General features: G+C 37.1%; 1 protein-coding gene across 1 annotated transcript in view; it reads right to left on the bottom strand.

Moving 5' to 3' along the window:
• Positions 1–23,928, bottom strand: part of LOC113177613 (uncharacterized) — a 99,411-nt gene that overhangs the window by 63,381 nt on the left and 12,102 nt on the right. Inside the window, exon 2 of the mRNA XM_077793506.1 lies at positions 7,236–7,870. Within this exon, the coding sequence (XP_077649632.1) occupies positions 7,236–7,870 (635 nt within the window). The remainder of the gene's footprint in view (positions 1–7,235; positions 7,871–23,928) is intronic.

Genomic DNA, 23,928 nt, shown 5'->3' with positions numbered 1-23,928 from the left:
TGGTAAATAGAGTTGCCCAAGTCAGTCTGTGCAACTAGCTATAATCACAAAATTTTTGGTTTACACCTCTTTTCTATTTGTTTTACAAAGCAGCACAAGAACAATACTTACAAGTTGAGCACAGAGGAAACATTACATAGCAGTGTTATGAATAGTGCTGTGGGCACTCAAAGAAAGCATTCTCAACTTCCTTCCCCATGCAATAAAAAATCATGCATTGAAAGACACTCTAGTTACTGACTAGATAACACATACATGTGTTTGTGACATTCATTATGTGGGCAGCTGCTCAACTTGGCAGGTCAGATCCAATAGATAAGGAAGACACTCTCTTCACACAAGACAGTGTTTCCTTGAGTAATACTATGAAAGCAAGAGAGAAAGCAAGTGAAAGACACAGGCAACTGCATTGCCAGACTAGGAAAACCCAACCACTGAACCTATGTACTGGGGAGTCCCAAAGAGCTTTTCAGGGTCCTGACTGGGAAGTGCTGGGCAGGGCATCCTCTCCACAGGTGAGAGTGTGAAGTCTTCTTCTAACTTGTATTGAAAGTAAGGCAGAATAAATACAAGTTACAACAAAGAAAAAAACTTCATTCTAACATCTTTCATGACCTGGTGATCCCCTGAAGAACACCAAGTCCTCCCAAGAACAGGTCAGATCCTAGAGGAGGGAGTGATAGCCTTGAGATGAGTAATTAAATTGGGATTCCAACGACTGAGCCACCCAGCCAGATGCAAGGAGAAATCAGAATTCTTTATCTGTTTCATCAAGGATTGCATACATCATTCAATCAAGAAAAGGGAAGATCTTTAGTATTTTCCTTACACCTCTAGGACTAAATCTTCCCTCCTGGCCATATAAATAGTTTAAACTCTCATATGTAAAATGAAGCCAGTTTTCTGCATAAAATAATGTGGAGATAAGCATGAAATCTAGAGATTTACCCTTTGGAATAAAGAATGGTGTGAATATTATTCTCCTAGAACTTATCATTATATTTCAATATTTATTTTCCCAAATAAATTTAAATTAAATGTTGGTGGGTGGTGTTTTCTTGACCCAAAAGGCTCACATATGAAGAGAATATTGTGCTTTTACTTTTTGAACAGGACTTGTAGATGAGAGTCTAGAGGTTTATTTCAATCAAAATTGTGTTTCTCTCTCAGTGGTGTCATGGGCTCTTGGAGCTATAAGATCTGAGGAGGGACGTGGTTAGTTTATAGTATCTTATAATTACTGGGTTGCAGAGGGTTCTGGGAGACCATGACACATGTTATCTATCATATAATCCAATAATTATAACAAACATTATATTGTAAATTATTAAGTAGAACCAAAGGGTCTACAAAATGAAAATATATAATGAAATAAAAAATGTGGGGACATAAATGTTCCTATACTATGTCTTTTTCTTTTTACAGTCATCATGTTACATGTTTCTAGCTACACTTTTTTACTGGGTATGCAAAACTAAAGAGGTGGTCCCAAATTGTGATGTTTTTCCTACACTAGAGGCGTGTATAGTCACCTCAGTGATGAACGTCATAGAATTCATGAGGAACTGCATGGTTTCTTCAGTCCAAGAGTCAGGATGGGCCTATGGACCATGTAGATTCCCCAGGAAACATTAAGACTATTTCCCCCTTCAGCAACCCTGTTTTATTGCCTGAATACGCATGTTGGCTCCTACTCTCTTGGGTCTTTCTCCTCTCCCTGATTGGGAGCTTGTATAACTCTCCGGAGTTGTAGATCCCTTAGGGTGTACTGCTACTCTATAAGGTGAAATGTTAAACTCATAATTCAAACTAGGGATATCTGAGGATTATTTTAGTATCCCTAGGTCCTTCCTATAACTGTCTTAATTTTCCCATAATTACAAACAACAGAGTATATAATTTACATAAGTAATATTATCCAAATAATACTTGATTAAACATATGAAATAATTAATGGAGAGGTTATAGCATTGTTTACACAACAGAATGTTTTACTATTGCATCTATCCATTAGCAAAGTGAATAGTGGGAGATGTGTGACCTAATAACATCATTAAATGCATGACAAGCTTAACATTAAGAAATTCACACTTTATTTATGCCCCAAACAACGGGGCTGCTATGTTCATCAAGCAAACTCTTCTCAAGTTCAAGAGTCTAATAGACCACCATACAATAATCATGGGAGAGTTCAACACACCTCTCTCACCACTGGACAGATCTTCCAAACAAAAGTTGAATAAGGAAACTATAGAACTCAATAATACAATTAACAACCTAGACTTAATTGACATATATAGAAAATACCACCCAACATCAAGCAGCTACACTTTTTTCTCAACAGCACATGGATCCTTCTCAAAAATAGATCATATATTATGTCACAGGGCAACTCTTAGACAATATAAAGGAGTAGAGATAATACCATGCATCTTATCTGATCATAATGGAATGAAACTGAAAATAAAAGATAAAAGAAGGAAGGAAAAATCATGCATCACTTGGAGAATGAACAATAGGTTACTGAATGATCAATGGGTTTTAGAAGACATCAAGGAGGAAATGAAAAAATTCTTAGAGTTAAATGAAAACACAGACACAATATATCGGAATCTATGGGACACATTGAAAGCAGTTCTAAGAGGAAAATTCATTGCTTGGAGTGCATTCCTTAAAAAAAGAAAAAACCAACAAATAAATGATCTCATACTTCATCTCAAAATCCTAGAAAAAGAAGAGCAAAACAACAGCAAAAGAAGTAGAAGGCAAGAAATAATTAAAATCAGAGCTGAAATTAATGAAATCAAAACAAAAGAAACAATTGAAAAAATTGACAAAACTAAAAGTTGGTTCTTTGAAAAAATAAATAAAATTGACAGACCCTTAGCCATGCTAACGAAGAGAAGAAGAGAGAGAACTCAAATTACTAGCATATGGGATGAAAGAGGCAATATCACAACAGACACTTCAGAAATACAGAAGATAATCAGAAATTATTTTGAATCCTTATACTCCAATAAAATAGAAGATAATGAAGGCATTGATAAATTTCTTAAGTCATATAATCTGCCCAGATTGAGTCAGGAGGATATAGACAACCTAAACAGACCAATATCAATTGAGGAAATATAAGAAACCATCAAAAGATTACCATCTAAGAAAAGCCCAGGACCGGATGGATATACAGCAGAGTTTTACAAAACCTTTAAAGAGGAACTAATACCAATACTTTTCAAGCTATTTCAGGAAATAGAAAAAGAGGGAGAACTTCCAAATTCATTCTACGAGGCTAACATCACCCTGATTCCGAAACCAGACAAAGACACTTCAAAGAAAGAAAACTACAGACCAATATCTCTAATGAACCTAGATGCAAAAATCCTTAATAAAATTCTGGCGAATCGGATACAAAAACATATCAAAAAAATTGTGCACCATGATCAAGTAGGATTCATCCCTGGTATGCAAGGCTGGTTCAATATACGGAAATCAATAAATGTTATTCACCACATCAATAGACTTAAAAATAAGAACCATATGATCATCTCGATAGATGCGGAAAAAGCATTCGACAAAGTACAGCATCCCTTTATGTTCAAAACTCTCGAAAAACTAGGGATAACAGGAACATACCTCAACATTGTAAAAGCAATTTATGCTAAGCCTCAGGCTAGCATCATTCTGAGTGGAGAAAAATTGAAGGCATTCCCTCTAAAATCTGGAACAAGACAGGGATGCCCTCTTTCACCACTTCTGTTCAACATAGTTCTCGAAACACTGGCCAGAGCAATTAGACAGATGAAAGAAATTAAAGGCATAAAAATAGGAAAAGAAGAACTTAAATTATCACTATTTGCAGATGACATGATTCTATACCTAGCAGACCCAAAATGGTCTACAAAGAAACTATTAGAGCTAATAAATGAATTCAGCAAAGTGGCAGGTTATAAAATCAACACGCATAAATCAAAGGCATTCCTGTATATCAGCGACAAATCCTCTGAAATGGAAACGAGGACAACCACTCCGTTCACAATATCCTCAAAAAGAATAAAATACTTGGGAATCAACCTAACAAAAGAGGTGAAAGACTTATACAATGAAAACTACAGAACCCTAAAGAGAGAAATTGAAGAAGACCTTAGAAGATGGAAAAATATACCCTGTTCATGGATAGGCAGAACTAACATCATCAAAATGGCGATATTACCAAAAGTTCTCTATAGGTTTAATGCAATGCCAATCAAAATCCCAACGGCATTTCTTGTAGAAATAGAGAAAGCAATCATGAAATTCATGTGGAAGAATAAAAGACCCAGAATAGCAAAAACAATACTAAGCAGGAAGTGTGAATCAGGTAGTATAGCGATTCCAGATTTCAAATTATACTACAGAGCAATAGTAACAAAAACAGCATGGTACTGGTACCAAAACAGGTGGGTGGACCAATGGTACAGAATAGAGGACACAGAAACCAACCCACAAAACTACAACTTTCTTATATTTGATAAAGGGGCTAAAAGCATGCAATGGAGGAAGGATAGCATCTTCAACAAACGGTGCTGGGAAAACTGGAAATCCATATGCAACAAAATGAAACTGAATCCCTTTCTCTCGCCATGCACAAAAGTCAACTCAAAATGGATCAAGGAGCTTGATATCAAATCAGAGACACGGCATCTGATAGAAGAAAAAGTTGGCTACGATCTACATACCGTGGGGACGGGCTCCATATTCCTCAATAGGACACCCATAGCACAAGAGTTAACATCTAGAATCAACAAATGGGACTTACTCAAACTAAAAAGTTTTTTCTCAGCAAAAGGAACAATAAGAGAGGTAAATAGGGAGCCTACATCATGGGAACAAATCTTTACTCCTCACACTTCAGATAGAGCCCTAATATCCAGAGTATATAAAGAACTCAGAAAATTAGACAATAAGATATCAAATAACCCAATCAACAAATGGGCCAAGGACTTGAACAGACACTTCTCAGAGGAGGACATACAATCAATCAACAAGTACATGAAAAAATGCTCACCATCTCTAGCAGTCAGAGAAATGCAAATCAAAGCCACCCTAAGATACCATCTCACTCCAGTAAGATTGGCAGCAATTATGAAGTCAAACAACAATAAGTGCTGGCAAGGATGTGGGGAAAAGGGTACACCTGTACATTGTTGGTGGGACTGCAAATTGGTGCAGCCAATTTGGAAAGCAGTAGGGAGATTTCTTGGAAAGCTGGGAATGGAACCACCATTTGACCCAGCTATTCCCCTTCTCGGTCTATTCCCTAAAGATCTAAAAAGAGCATGCTACAGGGACACTGCTACATCGATGTTCATAGCAGCACAATTCACAATAGCAAGACTGTGGAACCAACCTAGATGCCCTTCAATAGACGAATGGATAAAAAAAATGTGGCATTTATACACAATGGAGTATTACTCTGCATTAAAAAATGACAAAATCATATAATTTGGTGGGAAATGGATGGCATTAGAGCAGATTATGCTAAGCGAAGCTAGCCAAGCCCTAAAATCAAATGCCAAATGTCTTCTTTGATATAAGGAGAGTAACTAAGAACAGACTAGGGAAGAAGAGCACGAGAAGAAGACCAACATTAAACAAGGATGAGAGGTTGGAGGGAAAGGGAGAGAGAAGGGAAATTGCATGGAAATGAAAGGAGACCCTCAGGGTTATACAAAATTACATACAAGAGGAAGTGAGGGGAAAGGGAAAAACAATACAAGGGGGAGGAATGAATTACAGTAGTGGGGGTAGAGAGAGAAGAGGGGAGGGGAGGGGAGGGGAGGGGAGGGGAGGGGAGGGGGGATAGTAGAGGATAGGAAAGGCAGCAGAATACAACAGACATGAGTATATCAATATGTAAATCAATGGAAGTGTAACTGATGTGATTCTGCAAGCTGTATATGGGGTAAAATGGGAGTTCATAACCCACTTGAATCAAAATGTGAAATATGATATACCAAGAACTATGTAATGTTTTGAACAACCAACAATAAAAAAAAGAAATTCACACTTTATTTAGCAACAAATTACATCTGTTATGAAATATAAGTAAAAACGCTCTGTAAAACTTGCATGGTGGACCATGCTTTGACCCTAGGGATGTGAGAAGCTTTTCAAGTTCAAAGTCAGGCTCCATAACTTAGTGAGGACCTATGCAACTTAGCAAACCCTATCTCTAAATAAAAAAGAAAAAAATCTGAGGATGTAGTTTACTGATTAAGTGTCCCTAACTTTAAGGAGCTCTGAAAATTTTAAATTTTAAATTTCATATAAATCTTAAGAGACTTCTGAAATAATCAACTCTGAGTATTATTATTTCTCCAGTTGTGAAAAATGAGACTTTAGTAATTGTTGATTTATACTAAAATTATATCCTTTTAGGGATGCACAATTCTATACTTGTATTTCCTTATTTCTACAATATCAGCTAAAGATGTTAAGAAAATTTTCAGCAAATGTCCAAAGCGATTACCAATTTTCTACATTTGAATGATTTTTTCCCTCCTAAATCCCAAATACTTCAAGGGATGGGCTATAGATATGAAACTTACTACCATCTTTATATTTGTCAAGGTGTTTTTGTAAATGTTTTGCTGTTATCTAAGGTACACACTTTGAACAGATGCTACTCCATATTTGCTACAGATATGAGGTCAGTAATTAAAAAATGTCGGAAATTTGAATACAGTCTTGGACACATTCTTTGGGTTTCTATATGATATAAATCCTCCAGTGTTTTAAAAATGATGGATCAATGGCCAAAAGCTTTGCAAAAATTTTTGCATACATCCTCTCACTCGTATGAAATCTGAGGTGCTGAGTAGGATGTGAACAACTATTGGAGACTCTGTCACCTATTTTATATTTATATGATTTCTGTGCTATCATCTCTCTGGTGTGAAATAGTGTTGAACTACTGTGAAATAGGGTTGATTCATGCTGAAAGACACTGATGCAATGTTTTCATTGTAAAACTTCTCTCCAGTGTAAAATCTATAATGTTTAGTAAGATGTGATCTTCAATATTAAAAGCTTTGCCATTCTTCACATTTATAGGACTTCTCTCTAATATGGGTTCTCTGATGTCGAGTAAGTGATGATTGTTGATTAAAATCTTTGCCACATTCTCTACATTTGTAGGGCTTCTCTCCAGTGTGGATTCTCAGGTGCCGAGTAAGTACTATTTTTTTTACTAAAACTATTGCCACATTCTTTACATTTGTAGGGCTTCTCTCCAGTGTGGATTTGCTGGTGCTGAGTAAATGATGATTTTTGATTGAAACTCTTGCCACACTCTTTACACTTGTAGGGCTTCTCTTTAGTGTGGATTCCCAGGTGATGAGTAAGTGATGATTTGTGACGGAAACTTTTGCCACACACTGTACACATGTAGGGCTTCTCTCCAGTGTGCATTCTCAGGTGTCGAATAAGATCTATTTTTTGATTAAAACTTTTGCCACATTCTTTACATTTGTAGGGCTTCTCTCCAGTGTGGATTCGCTGGTGCTGAGTAAGTGATGATTTTTCACTAAAACTCTTGCCACACACATTACATTTGTAGGGTTTCTCTCCAGTATGAATCCTGTTGTGGCGATCAAGATTTGAGTTTCTATTAAAACTCTTGCCACACACTTTACATTTGTACGGCTTCTCTCCAGTATGAATCCTTTTGTGACAATTATGCTGAGAGATGCTATTAAAAGCTTTGCCACACTCTTTACATTTGTAGGGCTTCTCTCCAGTGTGGATTCGCTGGTGCTGAGTAAGTGATGATTTTTCACTAAAACTCTTGCCACACACATTACATTTGTAGGGTTTCTCTCCAGTATGAATCCTGTTGTGGCAATCAAGATTTGAGTTTCTATTAAAACTCTTGCCACACACTATACATTTGTAGGGCTTCTCTCCAGTATGAATCCTGTTGTGGCGATCAAGATTTGAGTTTCTATTAAAGCTCATGCCACACACTTTACATTTGTAGGGCTTCTCTCCGGTATGAATTCTCTGGTAATTTTTAAGGCTTGGGTTTTGACTGAAACCTTGGCAAAATAGTTTACATATGTGGGGCATCATTCCAGGGTTTGTCCACTGATGACAAATAAGATTTGAGCTTTTATTAGAAGTTTTGTCACATTCTTTGCATTTGCATGGCATATCTTCTGTATGAACACTGTGATGTTGAGTAAAGTTCTTGAGTGCATTGCATTCTTCACATTGGTAGGTTTTCTCTGCAGAATAAATTTTTTGGTGTTGAGTAAGTGTTGAAAAACTTTTTAAGGCTTTCCCACACTTTTTACATTTACAGGTCTCTCCTTAAGTCTAAATCCTCTGATACTTAACAAGTTGTAACTTTTCACTAAAAGTTTTTTCACATTCTTTAAATTTGTAGAATTTATCACTGTCATACTATCTGTTGTGTTTAAAAAATATATCAAAGCATTTTCTGTCTCAATATCTTCTATACTTATAGGGCTCTCTTTCTCTATAAATTTTCTTGTATTAATCAAGCTCTGCACTGTGGTTAAGAGCCCTTTCACATATCTTACACTTGCAGGTTTTGTCTTGGCTATGAATATTTTAATGAATACTAGGTTTTGATCACTAAAGCAAGACTTTCCTACATTTTTCATCTTGGTAAATTTCCTTTAGACAAGGACTAGGATTTCTCTATATTCATAATTTTTATCACCAATATAAATATACTGGTCATTACTCACGGTAGAGACATGGCTTTTTGTGTTACTTATAGCATTATCTATATAGTGCACTTTCCAGAAATCTGTATCAGAATTGTCATTGAGCAATAGTGGGGAAGTAGTAACTTTTCTACAATTCTTAATATTATCCATTTGGGCACAAGGAGAAATTCAACTTTTGTTTCAGAAAAATGTACATTTTAAAAAGAAACTCCCAAAAGGATCACTTTTAGAAATAACTATTCTGTGCAAATGTTTGATTGGAATTTTAACTCAGTGCTACTTTTATAATAGGCTAAGTTGAAAACTGATGCATGGACTAGATTTCAAATTTTCCACATTGCCTTTCAGTTCAAAAATGGCTGTGGATTTATTCTTAAAGACATATAAATCTCCTCAAAATAATGGAATACATTGAATTTTTGTTTCAGATATTAATTGTCTCTGGTGTCTTCTGACCATAAAATTTTTATCATAAATAGGGACTACTGATTGATTTTGTCTATTATAATACAATTTTTGAACTTTACTCTCACCTATATTTTCCCATTGTTTTCTTGGTTGTAAATAGTCAAAGTCACACTTTCCATATCTTCCCTCTCTCTCTTTTATTCCCTGCTCTGGTAAAATTTGTCGAGGATGATGAGAAGTCATGGCTGTAATAAATAAAAATAACAAACATGTTTACTTACTGTACTGGGCTGAGTATATTTTGCAAACCTAAGAAATTACAGCAAAAAATAACATCAGCAGGGGAGTGGATTATTAAATCCAAGTCCATCATTACTGTAGAAATATATAAATCAAATAAAAATACACACACAAAATTATTTTGAAGATTTTCCTAATCATCTTTGTGTTCACAGTATCCAAGATGAGTACATTATTATGGAGAGTAATATAGTAGAGAAAAATACATTGTGTTACACAAAGATTTTCCTCCTTTAGAATATATTTTAAAAATCTACCAACTTTCTTCTGTTTCATTAAAATATAAAAACATAAAATATGTGAATATTTGGGGACTGTTCAAAAAGGGCTTCCTGATTACCAACAGAAAAAAACATGGCTAAATCAACTGTAAGCAAAGTTATGAATCACTAAAAGGGAATAGTCAATTATCATTTAAAATAAGTTTACTGAACTAAACCAACACACAAAAAAACAGAATAAAAATTAGTCAAGAATTGTTAATAGTAATAAGCAGAAAATGTATGTTGAAAAATGTTCTTTAGAAAACGTCTGAAAGAGTCAGGGGTGGTTGTACATAGCAATATAGGAGGTTGAGCTAGAGCATCAAAATTTGAAGGCCAAAGTAAAAAATGCAAAGTGCTAAATCACCCTTTATTTCTCTTTCCAGTACTAATAAACACATCTCAGAAAATAGAAAATATGAAACATCCAAGCAGCTCAGTTTTCTCCAAGTTGTAAAGACTCAAAGTAGGTTTTAGTCCAAGTTTAAAAACTCAGGATACTGAGAGCATCCAAGAGAAAAAGATGGGTTACCTAGAAATGTGTAACTATATAATTGTGAAATCCTTAGTCAAAACTTCACAAAACAGGAAGGAATTCGAGTCTATCTATATTCAAGGGATGAAAGAATAAAATTATCAACCAAGACATTATATTCACAGCTACTACCTTTCAAAAGAGAAGGAAAATGAAGACTTTAAACATATAAAAATACACACACTATTCATCAACACTGGATCTGTTCTCCAAAAAGTACTAAAGTAATCCTTCATAATAAAATGTAAGTGCACAGCATCATAAGTCATATAAAATTTTAAACATTTCTTGGCAAAAACAATTCTATTTTATTGTAATGATGGGTCATAAAACACGTAATTTTGCAATAGAATTTCAAAGAAAAAAGCATAACAACAATACTGTTAATAGGCATATATACCTGTAACAAAAATATAATTTTAAAAGAACACATAAATATATTCAGTTTTTTAATAAAGTGAAGTCAAGTTGATACTCATACAAAGTATGAGTAGGAGATTCTTCATCTTTAGAGTTTTTGTGGCAACTGCAAGATTACAAAATTCTGATCAAAACAAAACTTGGATATCTGAATTAACTCTAAATATTGCAACTGTAGGTACTCTACAGGATACTCTAAATCTAAGAACACACACATACTGAAAGCAAAAGGATATAATAATGACACATACAAAAGTGATTGAACAAAACCTGGGCTATTTAAATTATACCACACAAAACATAGTTTAAGACAGTTATAGGACATAGAAGATGTTTTAAATTAAAAATAACTTTGAAAAGAGGGAAAAGAGAGAAAAGGACCCTTTCCCTAGGTTCTGAATTAAGAGTAAATACATTCACTACGTACTTCATGCTTCCCAAACACACAAAGAAAACACTGAGAGGGTTGAATTAAAACAAAGAATCACCGTCATACTAAGAGACATCAATCCCCACTTACTGAAAAGGGAAATACAGTGAAGCATAATGGTAATTGCAAAGCATAAGACTTTGAAAATATTTTGAAACTACTATAGACTTATAGAATCCCTGTTCTTAATCACAAGTGGGATATTATGCTGGTTAGATCAAGTTTATATATTAAAACAAAGGTTAATAAATATTTAAGTGATAGTTATTTTGTTACCAACATGGAATAAATATTTGAAGTTAAAGTAGTAGGGATTTTCAAAAATCCCTAAATATGTGTCAGTTGATTGAACACTCTTTTGCATGCTGTTGTTCAAAATTGAAAGATTAAATTTAAAGATGTTTATACTACTTAAAGTTAACTAGAGGTTCCATATACTATTCATCAACCTCCCATAGTTAATTTTTTTTTGCAGAGAAATCAATCCTTTAAATTGTGTGAATATCACCCAAAATCCAAATAAGACTATTTCCCTGCTAAAAAAAAAAAAAAACTATACTAAAAGTTACAGCATTCAATTGTATATGTAAACATGGAGTCAGGTAGACAGAGTTCTTAATGAGTGTGGCAATAAGCCCTCACATCAATAGCAAATTAAAAACATTGCACACCAGAGTTGTTACATTGCTATTAAACAGAGCCATCATGGGGACGCAAACCAAATATCCCTTGAAAAGAACAATGAGCCATATTGGAATATAGAAACTACAGAACTTTGAAGTCAAAGAATTTATTCTAATTATATATTTTACAATATGTATGTATACTAGGTTAACTGAAATGTCACAGAAAGAATACTGCAGAATTCTACGAACATGACATCACTAAAAGAAGCTTTCTGAACAAAAGAGAATAGATTTGTGATGAGGAGACAGAAATGAGCCATTGCTTTCTAGGCATTGTGGGGTGGTTTTATTTTTGAGATGTAAACTTTGTAGAGATATATTGCATAGCAATTTGAATTAATGTTACTGAACTGTATATTTACAATTTTGGAGACAGTAAGTTTTACTTTGTGGTTTTGATTACACTGAAAATTAATAGATAAAGAGAATTGCAACATTTTTCAAAGCTTCATTTAAAATAATGTGGTCTTTATCCTATAAATAAGAACAAGCTCATCCATATACAAATGATGAGCATGCATGTAATCTCAGCTACTAGGAAGTCTGAGGCAGGCGAATTGCAAATTAAAGACATCCTCAATAACTTAGTGAGAACCTCTCTCCAAATATGAGTGAAAAGGAGCTTGGGGTGTAGTTCAGCATGAGAGTATCACTGCCGTCAATCCCCATTACACTTATACATAGAAAATTTCAATTGCTACGTACATGGGCAGAATGAAAAGCCAATCAAGATAAAATACAAAAGTCATGGACAAAAGAGGCTTAATATTTATACAAGCAAAAGCACATATAATATTTTTGGCAATACAAACAAGAATCATACATATCTTAGTTTGTGAAGCAATTAACTGATATGAGGAAACCCAGTCTATAACATGGAACCTACTGTATACAATTAAAAAGAGAAAAAAAAACCAAATTGTAAATATGCACAGATGTATTATTTTACAAATCCACTCACTCAAATAAAACTTACACCATCTCTCAAAACAGCAGTCTTTGTCCAACTTGACATTCATTCCATGGCAGATAATTTCACAGAAAAGCCATTACACATATCAGAAAGAACACTGATAAGGAAATTTGAGTGAAAAAATGTACAAATAAGATTAGAGACACTGACTTATGATAGTAATGTATTACAATGGGTGGACCTAGAGGTCTCCAGAAATGTGCAGAAATTTCCTGCAAATAATGGAAGAAGGGCTGCAGTTGTAGAGTAGTGTTAGAGAGCTTGCCTAGCATGTGTGAGGCCCTGGGTTCAATTCTCAGTACCGTATATGGATAAACAGGAAATTCATTAACAACTAAAAATATTTTTTAAATTTTGGAAGAGCCGTCAGATAATATTGACACTCACAAGGCAAGGGGAGTGTTTTGTTGTTAATTTGAATGTATGGAGACATTACTGGAGGAAAAGCAGGATACTATATGATTTTAAAGCACAGAACACAGGACAGGTTTTTCTATAATAACAAGAGAAAGAATTCAAAGCTTCTCAAACATGCTTTCTGCTGGATAATGTATCAATGAACCTTTTTGAATTTAGGCTTCCTCCTCTACCTCAACTATGTCCTCTGCTATATTTGGGCCACAGTATTTGACATCAGTGCATTCCTCTAAGTCAACCATATGTCAAGTGAAGGATGTACATCATACCAACGAAGGAAAACATTAAGGATGAAAGGAAACATCATTAACATTGTCTTGTCAATACCAAGAACTACCCCATCTTCTTTATTGAAAGCATAAATCTGCAACACATTCTTGTGGAGAAGTTCCCAAAAGATATACTTCAAGGGAAGAAAATTAAATAATGATAATTAGGAATTTTGAAGGAAAGTTATGCTCACCCACAAAGACTAGGTTGCTGTAGGTCTCCAACATCACTTCTCTATATAAATTCTGCTGAGCAGGATCCAGGCATTCCCATTCCTCCTTAGAGAAATCAATAGCCACATCCCCAAATGTCAATGGCTCCTGAAATAAAAATTGTTAGATCAATAGAACATGGACCAAACCGTTATTCAGTTTTTAATATGAATTAAGAGTTAGTAGAACTGACTATCATGTAGGAGAGTGACTTTAATTATGTAATAAGATACTTTCCATTATCTAATTCAGAAGAAAATACATAAGTCCAAAAACAGTATATATATTCCATATCAGAGTGAAGTGAAGGATATATACCATAATCCAAGCAATGAATAAAAGCCCAACTCCTAACTTTTCTGCCATCAGTGAATGTGAAATATGGCAGAAATTCCAGATGCAAATCAGACTTGTCAGAGATATTCTCATAAGGTGATTGTGCACAAGGGAGACAAGAAGACTGGTAAAAAGGCTTTTGAAAAATTAACACACATTAAAAAAAAGCATTTCTGTATATAGGGACAAAGCCTCAAGAAGGAAATAAGAAAACCTACCCCATTTACAGTAACTTCAAAAAAAGAAAACATAAGATACTTGGGAATCAACTTAACGAAAGAGGTGAAAGATCTATACAATGAAACCTACAGAACCCTAAAGAAAGAAATAAAAAGACCTTAGAAAATGAAAAGATCTACCTTAGTCTTGCATAGGCAGAATTAATATTATCAAAACGACCATACAACCAAAAGCACTATACTGATTTAATGCAATTCTGATCAAAATCCCAATGACATTTCTCATACAAATAGAAAAAGCAATCATGAAATTCATCTGGAAAAATAAGAAGCCCAGAATAGCTAAAGCAATTATAAGCAGGAAGAGCAAAGCAGGTGGTATCACTATACCAGACCTTAAACTATACTACAGAGCAATAGTAACAAAAACAGCATGGTATTGGGACTAAAACAGGCCAGTAGATCAATGGTACAGAATAGAGGACACACAGACTAACTCACAAAATTACAAGTATCCTACATTAGACAAAGGTGCCAAGAACATGCATTGGAGAAAAGATAGCCTCTTCAACAAACATTGCTTTGAAAACTGGAAATCCATTTTCAAAAAAAAAATGAAATTAAAACCCTATCTCTCACCATGCACAAAACTCAACTCAAATTGGATCAAGGACCTAGGATTTGAACCAGAGACTCTGCATCTAATAGAAGAAAAAGTAGGCCATAATCTTCATCACATGGGGCTAGGCCACTCAAACTTCCTTAATAAGATGCCTATAGCACAAGAATCAAAACCAAGAATCAACAAATGGGATGGATTCAAACTAAAAAGTTCCTTCTCAGAAAAAAAAATCTGAGGTGAACAGAGAGCCTACATCCTGGGAGTAGATTTTTATCCCTCACACATCAGATAGAGAACTAATATCTAGTATATATAGAATTAAAATGCTAAGCACCAAAAAAATCAATAATCCAATCAATAAATTGGCCAAGGACCTGAACAGACACTTCTCAGAAAAGGATGTAGAATCAATCAACAAATATTTTTTTAAAAAATTCATCATCTCTTGCAATTAGAGAAATGCAAATCCAAACCACTCTAAGATATCATCTCACTCCAGTCAGAATGGCAGCTATCATAAAGACAAACAACAAGTGTTGGCAAGGATGTGGGGGAAAAGGCACACTCATACACTGCTGGTGGGACTGCAAATTGGTGCAAACGACATGGAAAACTGTGTAGAGATTTCTTGGAAATCTGGGAATGAAAACACCATTTGATCCAACTATTTCTCTTCTCGGATTATTCTCAAAGGACTTGAAAACAGCATACTACAGGGTCACAGCCATGTCAATGTTAATGGCAGCACAATGCAGAATAGCAAACTGTGAAGCCCACCCAGAGGCCTTCAGTGGATGAATGGATAAAAATATGGGGTATACACAATGCAATTTTACTCAGCAATAATAAAATCATGGCAATTGCACGTAAATGGATGGTATAGGAGAAGTGAAGTGAGGCAAACCCAAAAAATAAATGTTGAATCGTTTCTCTGATATAAGCAGGCTGACTATAGTGGGGTAGGGAGGGGGAGCATGGGAGGAATAGATGAATTCCACATAGGGCAGAGGGGTTGGAGGGGAGGGGAAGAGGCAGGGGATTGGCAGTGATTGTGGAATGTGATGACACCATTATCCAAAGTACATGTATGAAGACCCAAATTGGTGCCAACATACCTTATATAGAACCAGAGATGTGAAAAATTGTGATATATATGGGTATTAAGAGTTGTATTGCAGAAAGAAATGAGTACATATATAATGGCATAAATTAGCATGAATATACTTTCTGTACAGAGATACGAAAAATTGAGCTCCATGTGTGTAATAAGAATTGTAATGCATTCCGCTGTATCTTGTACTTAAAAAAATAAATTTTCAAAAAAGAAAGGTTTTGAAACCCATTGGGGAAACTATCAGCCTACATGGCTATATATCTTAAAAACACAGAGCTGGAAGGGAAGATGCATGAACAACATGAGAAACCAAGAAAGAATGTACCCCAAACAAAGATGCTACATTATTAGAATCCATGGTCAAAATAGCAGGATAAATGGGAGAAGGTACATAATTTTTTGTGAATTAAAGGATGATATGAGAGCAAATATACAGGCAGCAAAGGATCATTTTGATAAAGAGCTACATAAGCAAATACAGAAAGCAAAAGATTCCTTCAATAAGGAGATAGAGATTTTGAAAAAAAAAAAACACCACAAAACAGAGATCCTTGAAATGAAGGAAACAGTAAACCAAATTTAGAACTCAATAGGAAGCATCTCCAACAGAATAGATCACTTGGAATACAGAACCTCTGACATTGAAGGCAAAATATATAATCTTGAAAAAATAAAGTTGGCCCCAGTGAAGATGGTAAGAAACCATGAGCAGAAGATTCAAGAATTGTGAGACAATATGAAAAGACCAAATTTAACAACTATTGGGATAGATGAAGGCATAGAGGTCTAAACTACAGTAATGGACAATCTATTCAATGAAATAATACCAGAAAAATTTCCAAACATGTAGTATGATTGGGAAATCAAATACAAGGATCGTATAGGACACCAAATGAACAAGATCACTACAGGTCACACCAACGCACATCATAATGAAAACACCTAGCATACATGAGGAGCAGAGCATTTCAAAAGCCACAAGAGAAAGGAATCAAATTACATATGGGGAAAACCAATCAGGATCTCAGATTTCTGAACTGAGACTCATAAATCTACAAGATCCTGCAACAATATAAACCAAGCTCTGAAAGAAATGGATGCCAACCAAGAAGCATACCCAGCAAAATTAAATTCTGATTAGCAACTAGATTTTGAATCAGATGTTATTTTATGACAAAATAAAAACCTTTCATCATACACAAATTTAAAAGAATTTACAATGAGAATCCTGCACTACAGAACATCCTTGGCAAAATATTCCATGAGGAGGAAATGAACAACAATAAAAAATCAGAAAAGGGTAGTATCACTCTAAAGGAAAAACCTATCAAAGAGAAACTGACTTAGTTAAATACCAAAAATAAATAAAAATAACTGGGAATATAAATGTCGTCTCAATAATAACCCTGAATGTTTAGTTCTAACTCAGCAATCAAAAGACAGGCAGATTGGATTTATAAAAGACCAACAATATGCTGCCTCCAAGAGACTCATCTCATAGGAAAAGAAACCCACACACTGAAGGTGACAGGTTGGAAAAAAATATGTCGCTCAGGCTGGGGCTGGGGCTCAGTGATAGAGCAGTAGCCTAGCACATGTGAGACCCTGTATTGGATCCTCAGCACCACATTAAACTAAATAATTAAGGTATTGTGTTCATATACAAAAAATAAATATTAAAACACATACCACTCACATGGACTGTGGAAACAAGCAGGGGTTTCCATTGTTATATCAAATAATGTGGACTTCAAGTGAAAGTTGATCAAAAGGGATAAAGAAGGACACTACACACTGCTTAAAGGAACCATATACCAACAAGACAGAACAATTATAAATATACACACCCCCAAAACAATTGATCATCTATGTTCAAACAGACTCTTTTCAAGTTTAAGGGCCAAGTAGACCACAAGACAATCATTCTGGGTGACTTTAACACACCTCTTTTACCACTGGATAGATCTTCCAAACAAAAGCCAAACAGAAACTATAGAACTCAATAATACAATCAATAACTTAGATTTAACTGACATACATAGACTATTTCATCCTTCAACAGGCAAAGACACTTTCTTCTCAGCAGCAAATGGATCCTTCTCTAAAATAGACTATATGTCATGCCAAAAAGGAACTCTAAGCAATACAGAAAAGTAAAGATACTACCCTGCATTCTATCAGATCAGAATGGAGTGAAAATTGAAATCAATGATAAAAATAGAAGCTACTCCAACACCTGGAGACTAAATAATATGCTAGTGAATGAACAATGGGTTGCAGAAAACATCAAAGAGGAGATTTAAAAATTCTTAGAGGTGAATGAGGACACAGATACAACATATCAAAATATTTGGGACACTATGAAGGCATTACTAAGAGGAAAGTTCATTGCATGGAGTTCATTCCTTTAAAAAAAGAAAAAGTCAAATAAATGACCTAAAATTACATCTCAAAGCCCTAGGAAAAACAATTAATCAACACCTAAAGCAGTAATGGACAGAAAATAATTAAAATCAGAGCTGAGATCAATGAAATTGGAACAAAAGAAGCAAATAAAAATTGACTAAGTGACTGGTAATGGTACCACCATTTGACCTAGCTATCCCACTCCCTGTTCTATACCTAAAGGATTTAAAAACAGCATACTACAGGGACACAGTCACAATGTTTTTAGCAGCACAATTCGCAAGAGTTAAACTGTGGAGCCAACATAGATGCCCTTCAGTGGATCAATGGATAAAGAAAATGTGGCATTTGTACACAATGGAATATTACTCAGCAATGAAAAATAAAATAAAATCATGGCATTTGCAGGTAAATGGATGGCATTGGAGAAGATAATGCTAAGTGAAGTTAGCCAAACCCGAAATAACAAATGCTGAATATTTTCTCTGATATAAGGAGGCTGATTCATAGTGGGGTAGGGAGGGGGAGCATGGGAGGAATAGATGAATTCCATTTAGGGCAGTGTGGTGGGAGGAATAGGGAGGGGAAAGGGTTTAGTAAGGATGGTGGAATATAATAGACATCATTATCCAAAGTACACATATGAATACACGAATTGATGTCAACCTACTTTATATACAGAGATATGAAAAATTGTACTGTATATGCGTAATAAGAATTGTAATATATTCTGCTGCCATATATTTTTAATTTTGTAAAAAATTTTCAAAATGAAAAGTTGGCTCTTTGAAAAACAAATACATTTGATAAAACCTTATCCATGCTACTGTAGAGAAGGAGAGAAATATTCCAATTATTTAAATCCATGATGAAAAAGGAAATGATCACTAGAGAAATACAGAAGATAATTAGAAATTATTTTGAAAATTTCTACTGCAATAAAACAGAATATATTGAAGTCATCAACAAATGTCTAGAATCATGTGACTTACACAAACTGAGTATGAGAATAAAAAGAATGCAACATCTTTAAAACCTGAGAAATGTGAAATAAAAGCCTATCAGAGAGAAAATTAAACAGTATCAATGAAGCTAGGAAACAAAAGAATTCTAATAAACTCAAAGAATTTAAGTGCTTCTTAATTATTTGTGGAAAGTGTTTTGCCATTAAAGACACGATAGCCCCTGCCACAGGGACTTGCTGAAATCAGTTCATACGACCAGGATAATACATTAATAGTCATGGGATATTCAGATTAAAAATAGTGTAAAATACCATGGGTCAGTTTTACACGGTGCCATACGCAGGTGGTATTATGTATAACTCTGATGCACTAATAAACAATCCAGCATGCTTTACTCTTAATGGAAGCATCCAACCCTAAATTTCATCCACAAAGTTAAATATATGTAAACTTAACCAAGAAACTTTTGAAGTATACGAGCAAAAAATTATAAGAGAAAAAAAGAATAAGAAGAAGTTATTACCTAACACGTGCATTGTGAAGCTGTTCTGTTACAATTGTCATCAAGGAATCCCGACATCAACAGAGTCCACCCACGAAACCACGTGGTTGTAAAAATCATACACTTAATTGCAACAGAAAATTCATTATCAATCCAACCCTAACCAGGCCAATCTCAGCAACTTAGCTAGACCAGCGGGCAGAATAAAAACTAAAAACTACCAGGGAGAGAGCTCAGTGGTAAAGCACCCTTCTGTTAACTACCAAAACACAACCACCACCAAAATAAATAAATAAATAAATAAACTGCACAAAACTAGCTTAGGAATAGGCAAGGTCCCGCAGCTTCCCTCCTGCAGGAAAATGGTGTTTGGAAACTTGATTTTTTTGGTGGGAGGGGGGTGCCGGGCATTGAACTCAGGGGCACTCCACCACTGAGCCCCATCACCAGCCCTATTTTGCATTTGATTTCCAGGCAGGGTCTCCCTGAGTCTCTAAGTGCCTCACCCACTTGCGGAGGCTGGCCTTGACCTCGCAATCCTCCTGCATCAGCCCCCACCCACAGCAACTGGGAATGACAGGTGTGCGCCATTGCCTGGCTTGGAATTGGATTCTTCTAGTGCTGCTACCTGTCAATCACCACAGCCCTGGAAGACGCCAGGCTGCCTCCCTCACCTGTCAGAGAGATAGGACTTGAGCAGGGGCTGAGGCTGCCCCAGGGGATGGGGAGGCTACCAGGAGTCTCGGCCACTGTCACGCTCTCCACTCGGCTGGCCAGGGGGACAGAGGGGCACTCTCCCCAATGGGCTTAGGCCTGTGGTTGCAGAGTCCCCCGGAGTCAGGGTGGGCCAACTCGGGTTCCCCCCACAGCCGGTCCCGCCAGAGGGACTCCCTGCCCCGCCTCCCTCCGGAGCCTCCCTGTCCAGGCACCAGGGGCCACTGCACACTCACCATCTCCTGGTGCCCAGCAGCCAAGCCTGCCCTGGGGAGCTTAGGCCCCTGCATGGCAGGGCCACCCAGGATCCTGGGCAGAGCGAAGCCTGGAGTCCAACTGCAGGAATCTGAGTGGAACCTGGGACAGCAGAGAAATAAATCCCATTCCCAGCGCGGAGGCCCGCCCCCTGCTGCTGGCTACGCTCAGGATTGGACAGCGCTCAGCACGGGGGCTTCTGATTGGACACGTAATCAGTCAGTCTCCGCTTTCCCGAGTTTGAGCCCAGTGAGCTTTCTTTTTGAGTGACAGGGGGGTGATATCCGCTCCAGGCAAGGAGGAAACAAGAATGGCAGGGTTTGGGTGCAACTTTTTTCGTTTTTCTTTTCCTTTTGAGGTCTCAGCATTGGGTTAGGGTTAGGGTGACCAGAATTCTAAGCTCTGTTGGGTTTGATGTTAGGAAACTGAAGTCAATTCTTGAAAGTTTCATCACCTGGATCTCTTCCTATAATAAGACCACCCAAAGCATCTTCCAAAGGCTGACTTGTCCTCTGTTCATCTGTGCAAAATTCTCCAAGCAGAACTGGCCTTTCCCCCCTAGTGGAGGCTCACGGGGACCTGGCAGGCGCCCTGCAGGAGTTTACCACCCAGTTGGCAGCCTGAGAGCTGATGTTCCTCCAGCTGAGTTGACTCTATTGGAGCCCACCTTGAGGCTGGAGGCAGAGTAAGGAGATCAGCACAGAAGAGACCCCGAGAGTGCAGACCTGAGTAAACTGCAGCTGCACCAGGGCTCCCCCGCTCTCTGGCGCACTGGGGATTGAATTCAGAGGACTCCACCTCTGGGCACTTCCCCTGCCCTAGCTTGAAGTTTATTTAGAGACAGGGTCTCACTGAGTTGCTTAACACCTTGCTTTTGCTGAGGCTGCGGTGGCCACAGGATAACAGCCTTGCACAGATCAAGGCCACCCTGGTTCCTGACAGTCCCCTGGATCCCAGGCAATGGGATCCTGCCTCCTCCTAAAACCAAAGACCCCCTGCCCAGGTGTGCATCCTTAGTATCAGCTGAAGACTCTGCACTTGACAAGAAAAAAGAAACAACAAAAAAGACAGACCCTACCTGCTTGTCTTGATGCAAACAAAGTCAATGTTTTTCCAAAGAGAGCTCTGGTCTTGTCCCCCCAATTCAGTGGTGCAAAAAGTCACAGAATACAGAGAAGACTTCTCCTCAAGAGGGACTCAAGGGTCTCTCTCTTTAAGGAAAAACAATTTGGGTTTGATTGGGAGTCCAGGAAAGCCAATTCCAGGTTTTCCTAATTTGGTAAATAACTCCATAGACTCCAATGCACCCTGCTCCTCTCTGCCTTAGTTAACCATGGAGGCCTCGAGATTACCTGCCCCCTGGAACCCCTGCACCTGCAGATGAATGGGGGGGTTCTATCTTCTCCATTCAGTGCCCTGAACCTCCACCTTCCCACAGGCTCCAACACCTTTGGCAGCATCCAATGGGGCAGTGGTTTAGAAAATTCTGGAATGTACCTAAAGACATTTCCTCATCCGGCTATGATTCTATCAAGTTGGACCCATGATCCTTTTAAGTACTTTTTATCTTTTTCTGTTTTATTCATTCTTTTTAGTTATACATGGCCATAGAGTCCATTTTGGTAAAATTATCCAAATATAAAATATACCTTATTCTCCTTAGGACCCCATTCGTGTGGGTGGCATGATGGACAGATTCACTTAGGTATTTTCATATACTTAAATAGGAAGGTTATGGTCGACTCATGCTACTGTCTTTCCTGTTCTTATCTTCCTCCCTTCCTGTTGTGCCCCTTTGTCTAATTTACTGAACTTCTCTTTGTGCTGCCCACCTCTCTTGTGATGTAGATAACACATGTCAGGGAAAACATGTGACTTTTGGTTTGGCGGGATTGCCTTATTTTACTTTAGCATGATAATCTCCAGTTCCATTCATTTACTGGCCAGTGTTATGAAGTCAACATTTTTTAAAGCTGAGTAATATTCCACCATGTATACATACCACAATTTTTTATCTATTCATCTGTTCATGGGCATTTAGGCTGGTTCTGAAGCTTAGCTATTGTGAGTTCTGCTATCATGAATATTGATGTAGCTGTGTCCCTGTAGTATGCTGATTTTAAGTCCTCTGGATATATTCTGAGGAGTATGATAACTGAGTCAAATGGTGATTCCAGTCCTAGTTTCTTGAGGAATCTCCATCCTGCTTTCCAGAGGGGTTGCAGCAATATGCAGTGCCTCGAACAAGGTGTGAGCATTCCCTGTCCCCCACATCCTCACCCACTTATTGTTACTGTATTCTTGATAATTGCTATTGTAACTGGAGTGAAAGAGAAGCTCAGTGCAGTTTTAATTTGCATTTCCCTAATTGCTAGATATGTTGCCTTTTCAGTATTTTTTTAAAATATTTTATTCTATTCGAGTCGGACCCAATAACTTTATTCTATCCATTTCTTTTTCTGTGGTGCTGAGGATGGAACCCAGGGTCTTGCACGTGCTAGGCAAGCACTCTACAGCCGAGCCTCAACCCCAGCCCTCATTTTCAGCATTTTTTACATTTGCTTCTCAGTAACAGCAGCCCAGGTATTTGGGGGACCAGTTTTGCTGCATTTATGAAATGGGAACATTTCTCTTGAAGGAAAACTGAGAAGGTCAAGCCACATGCCCAGGATTCCAGGGATGAGCAGTACACGGTTGTCCTGCCCAGGATGAGGAGAAGATTATGTGGCTGAGAAGAGGGAAAGAGCCAGGGACCCCTGGGGCCAGAACCCCTTCTTCCCCCATGAGGGAAATGATTAATTATACTTGCTGTCACTTTTCTTCACCAAAATGTGAAATTTTCCTAAACTACCAGTGCCACTAGATATAGGTCCCTGGATGGAGCTCAGATTTGTCTTGAGAGGCAAGGAAAAGTGAATAACCAGCCCAGTGGTTCCAGTAACCAACAAGCTAGACCTTGGGCTCCTTGGAAACAAAACACTGGGTTTTACCCAATAATTAACAATCCAACAGCACCCAGCACCCAATTAATGGGGGACGGAGAATTGGATCAGTGGGTGTGGGGGTCTGTGGGTGGCCAGCTGCAGGAGCTTGCCTCTGGGTGCATTCCTTGCATCTGGGAGGGTTTTCAACTCTAATGAGAGAAGCAGAGTGGCGAGAACACTGGCAAAACCCTCTGCAATATTC

This window comes from Urocitellus parryii, chromosome 16 (assembly GCF_045843805.1).
Source record: "Urocitellus parryii isolate mUroPar1 chromosome 16, mUroPar1.hap1, whole genome shotgun sequence".
In the NCBI taxonomy this organism is placed as follows: domain Eukaryota; kingdom Metazoa; phylum Chordata; class Mammalia; order Rodentia; family Sciuridae; genus Urocitellus; species Urocitellus parryii.
This window is presented reverse-complemented; position numbering and strand designations above follow the sequence as displayed.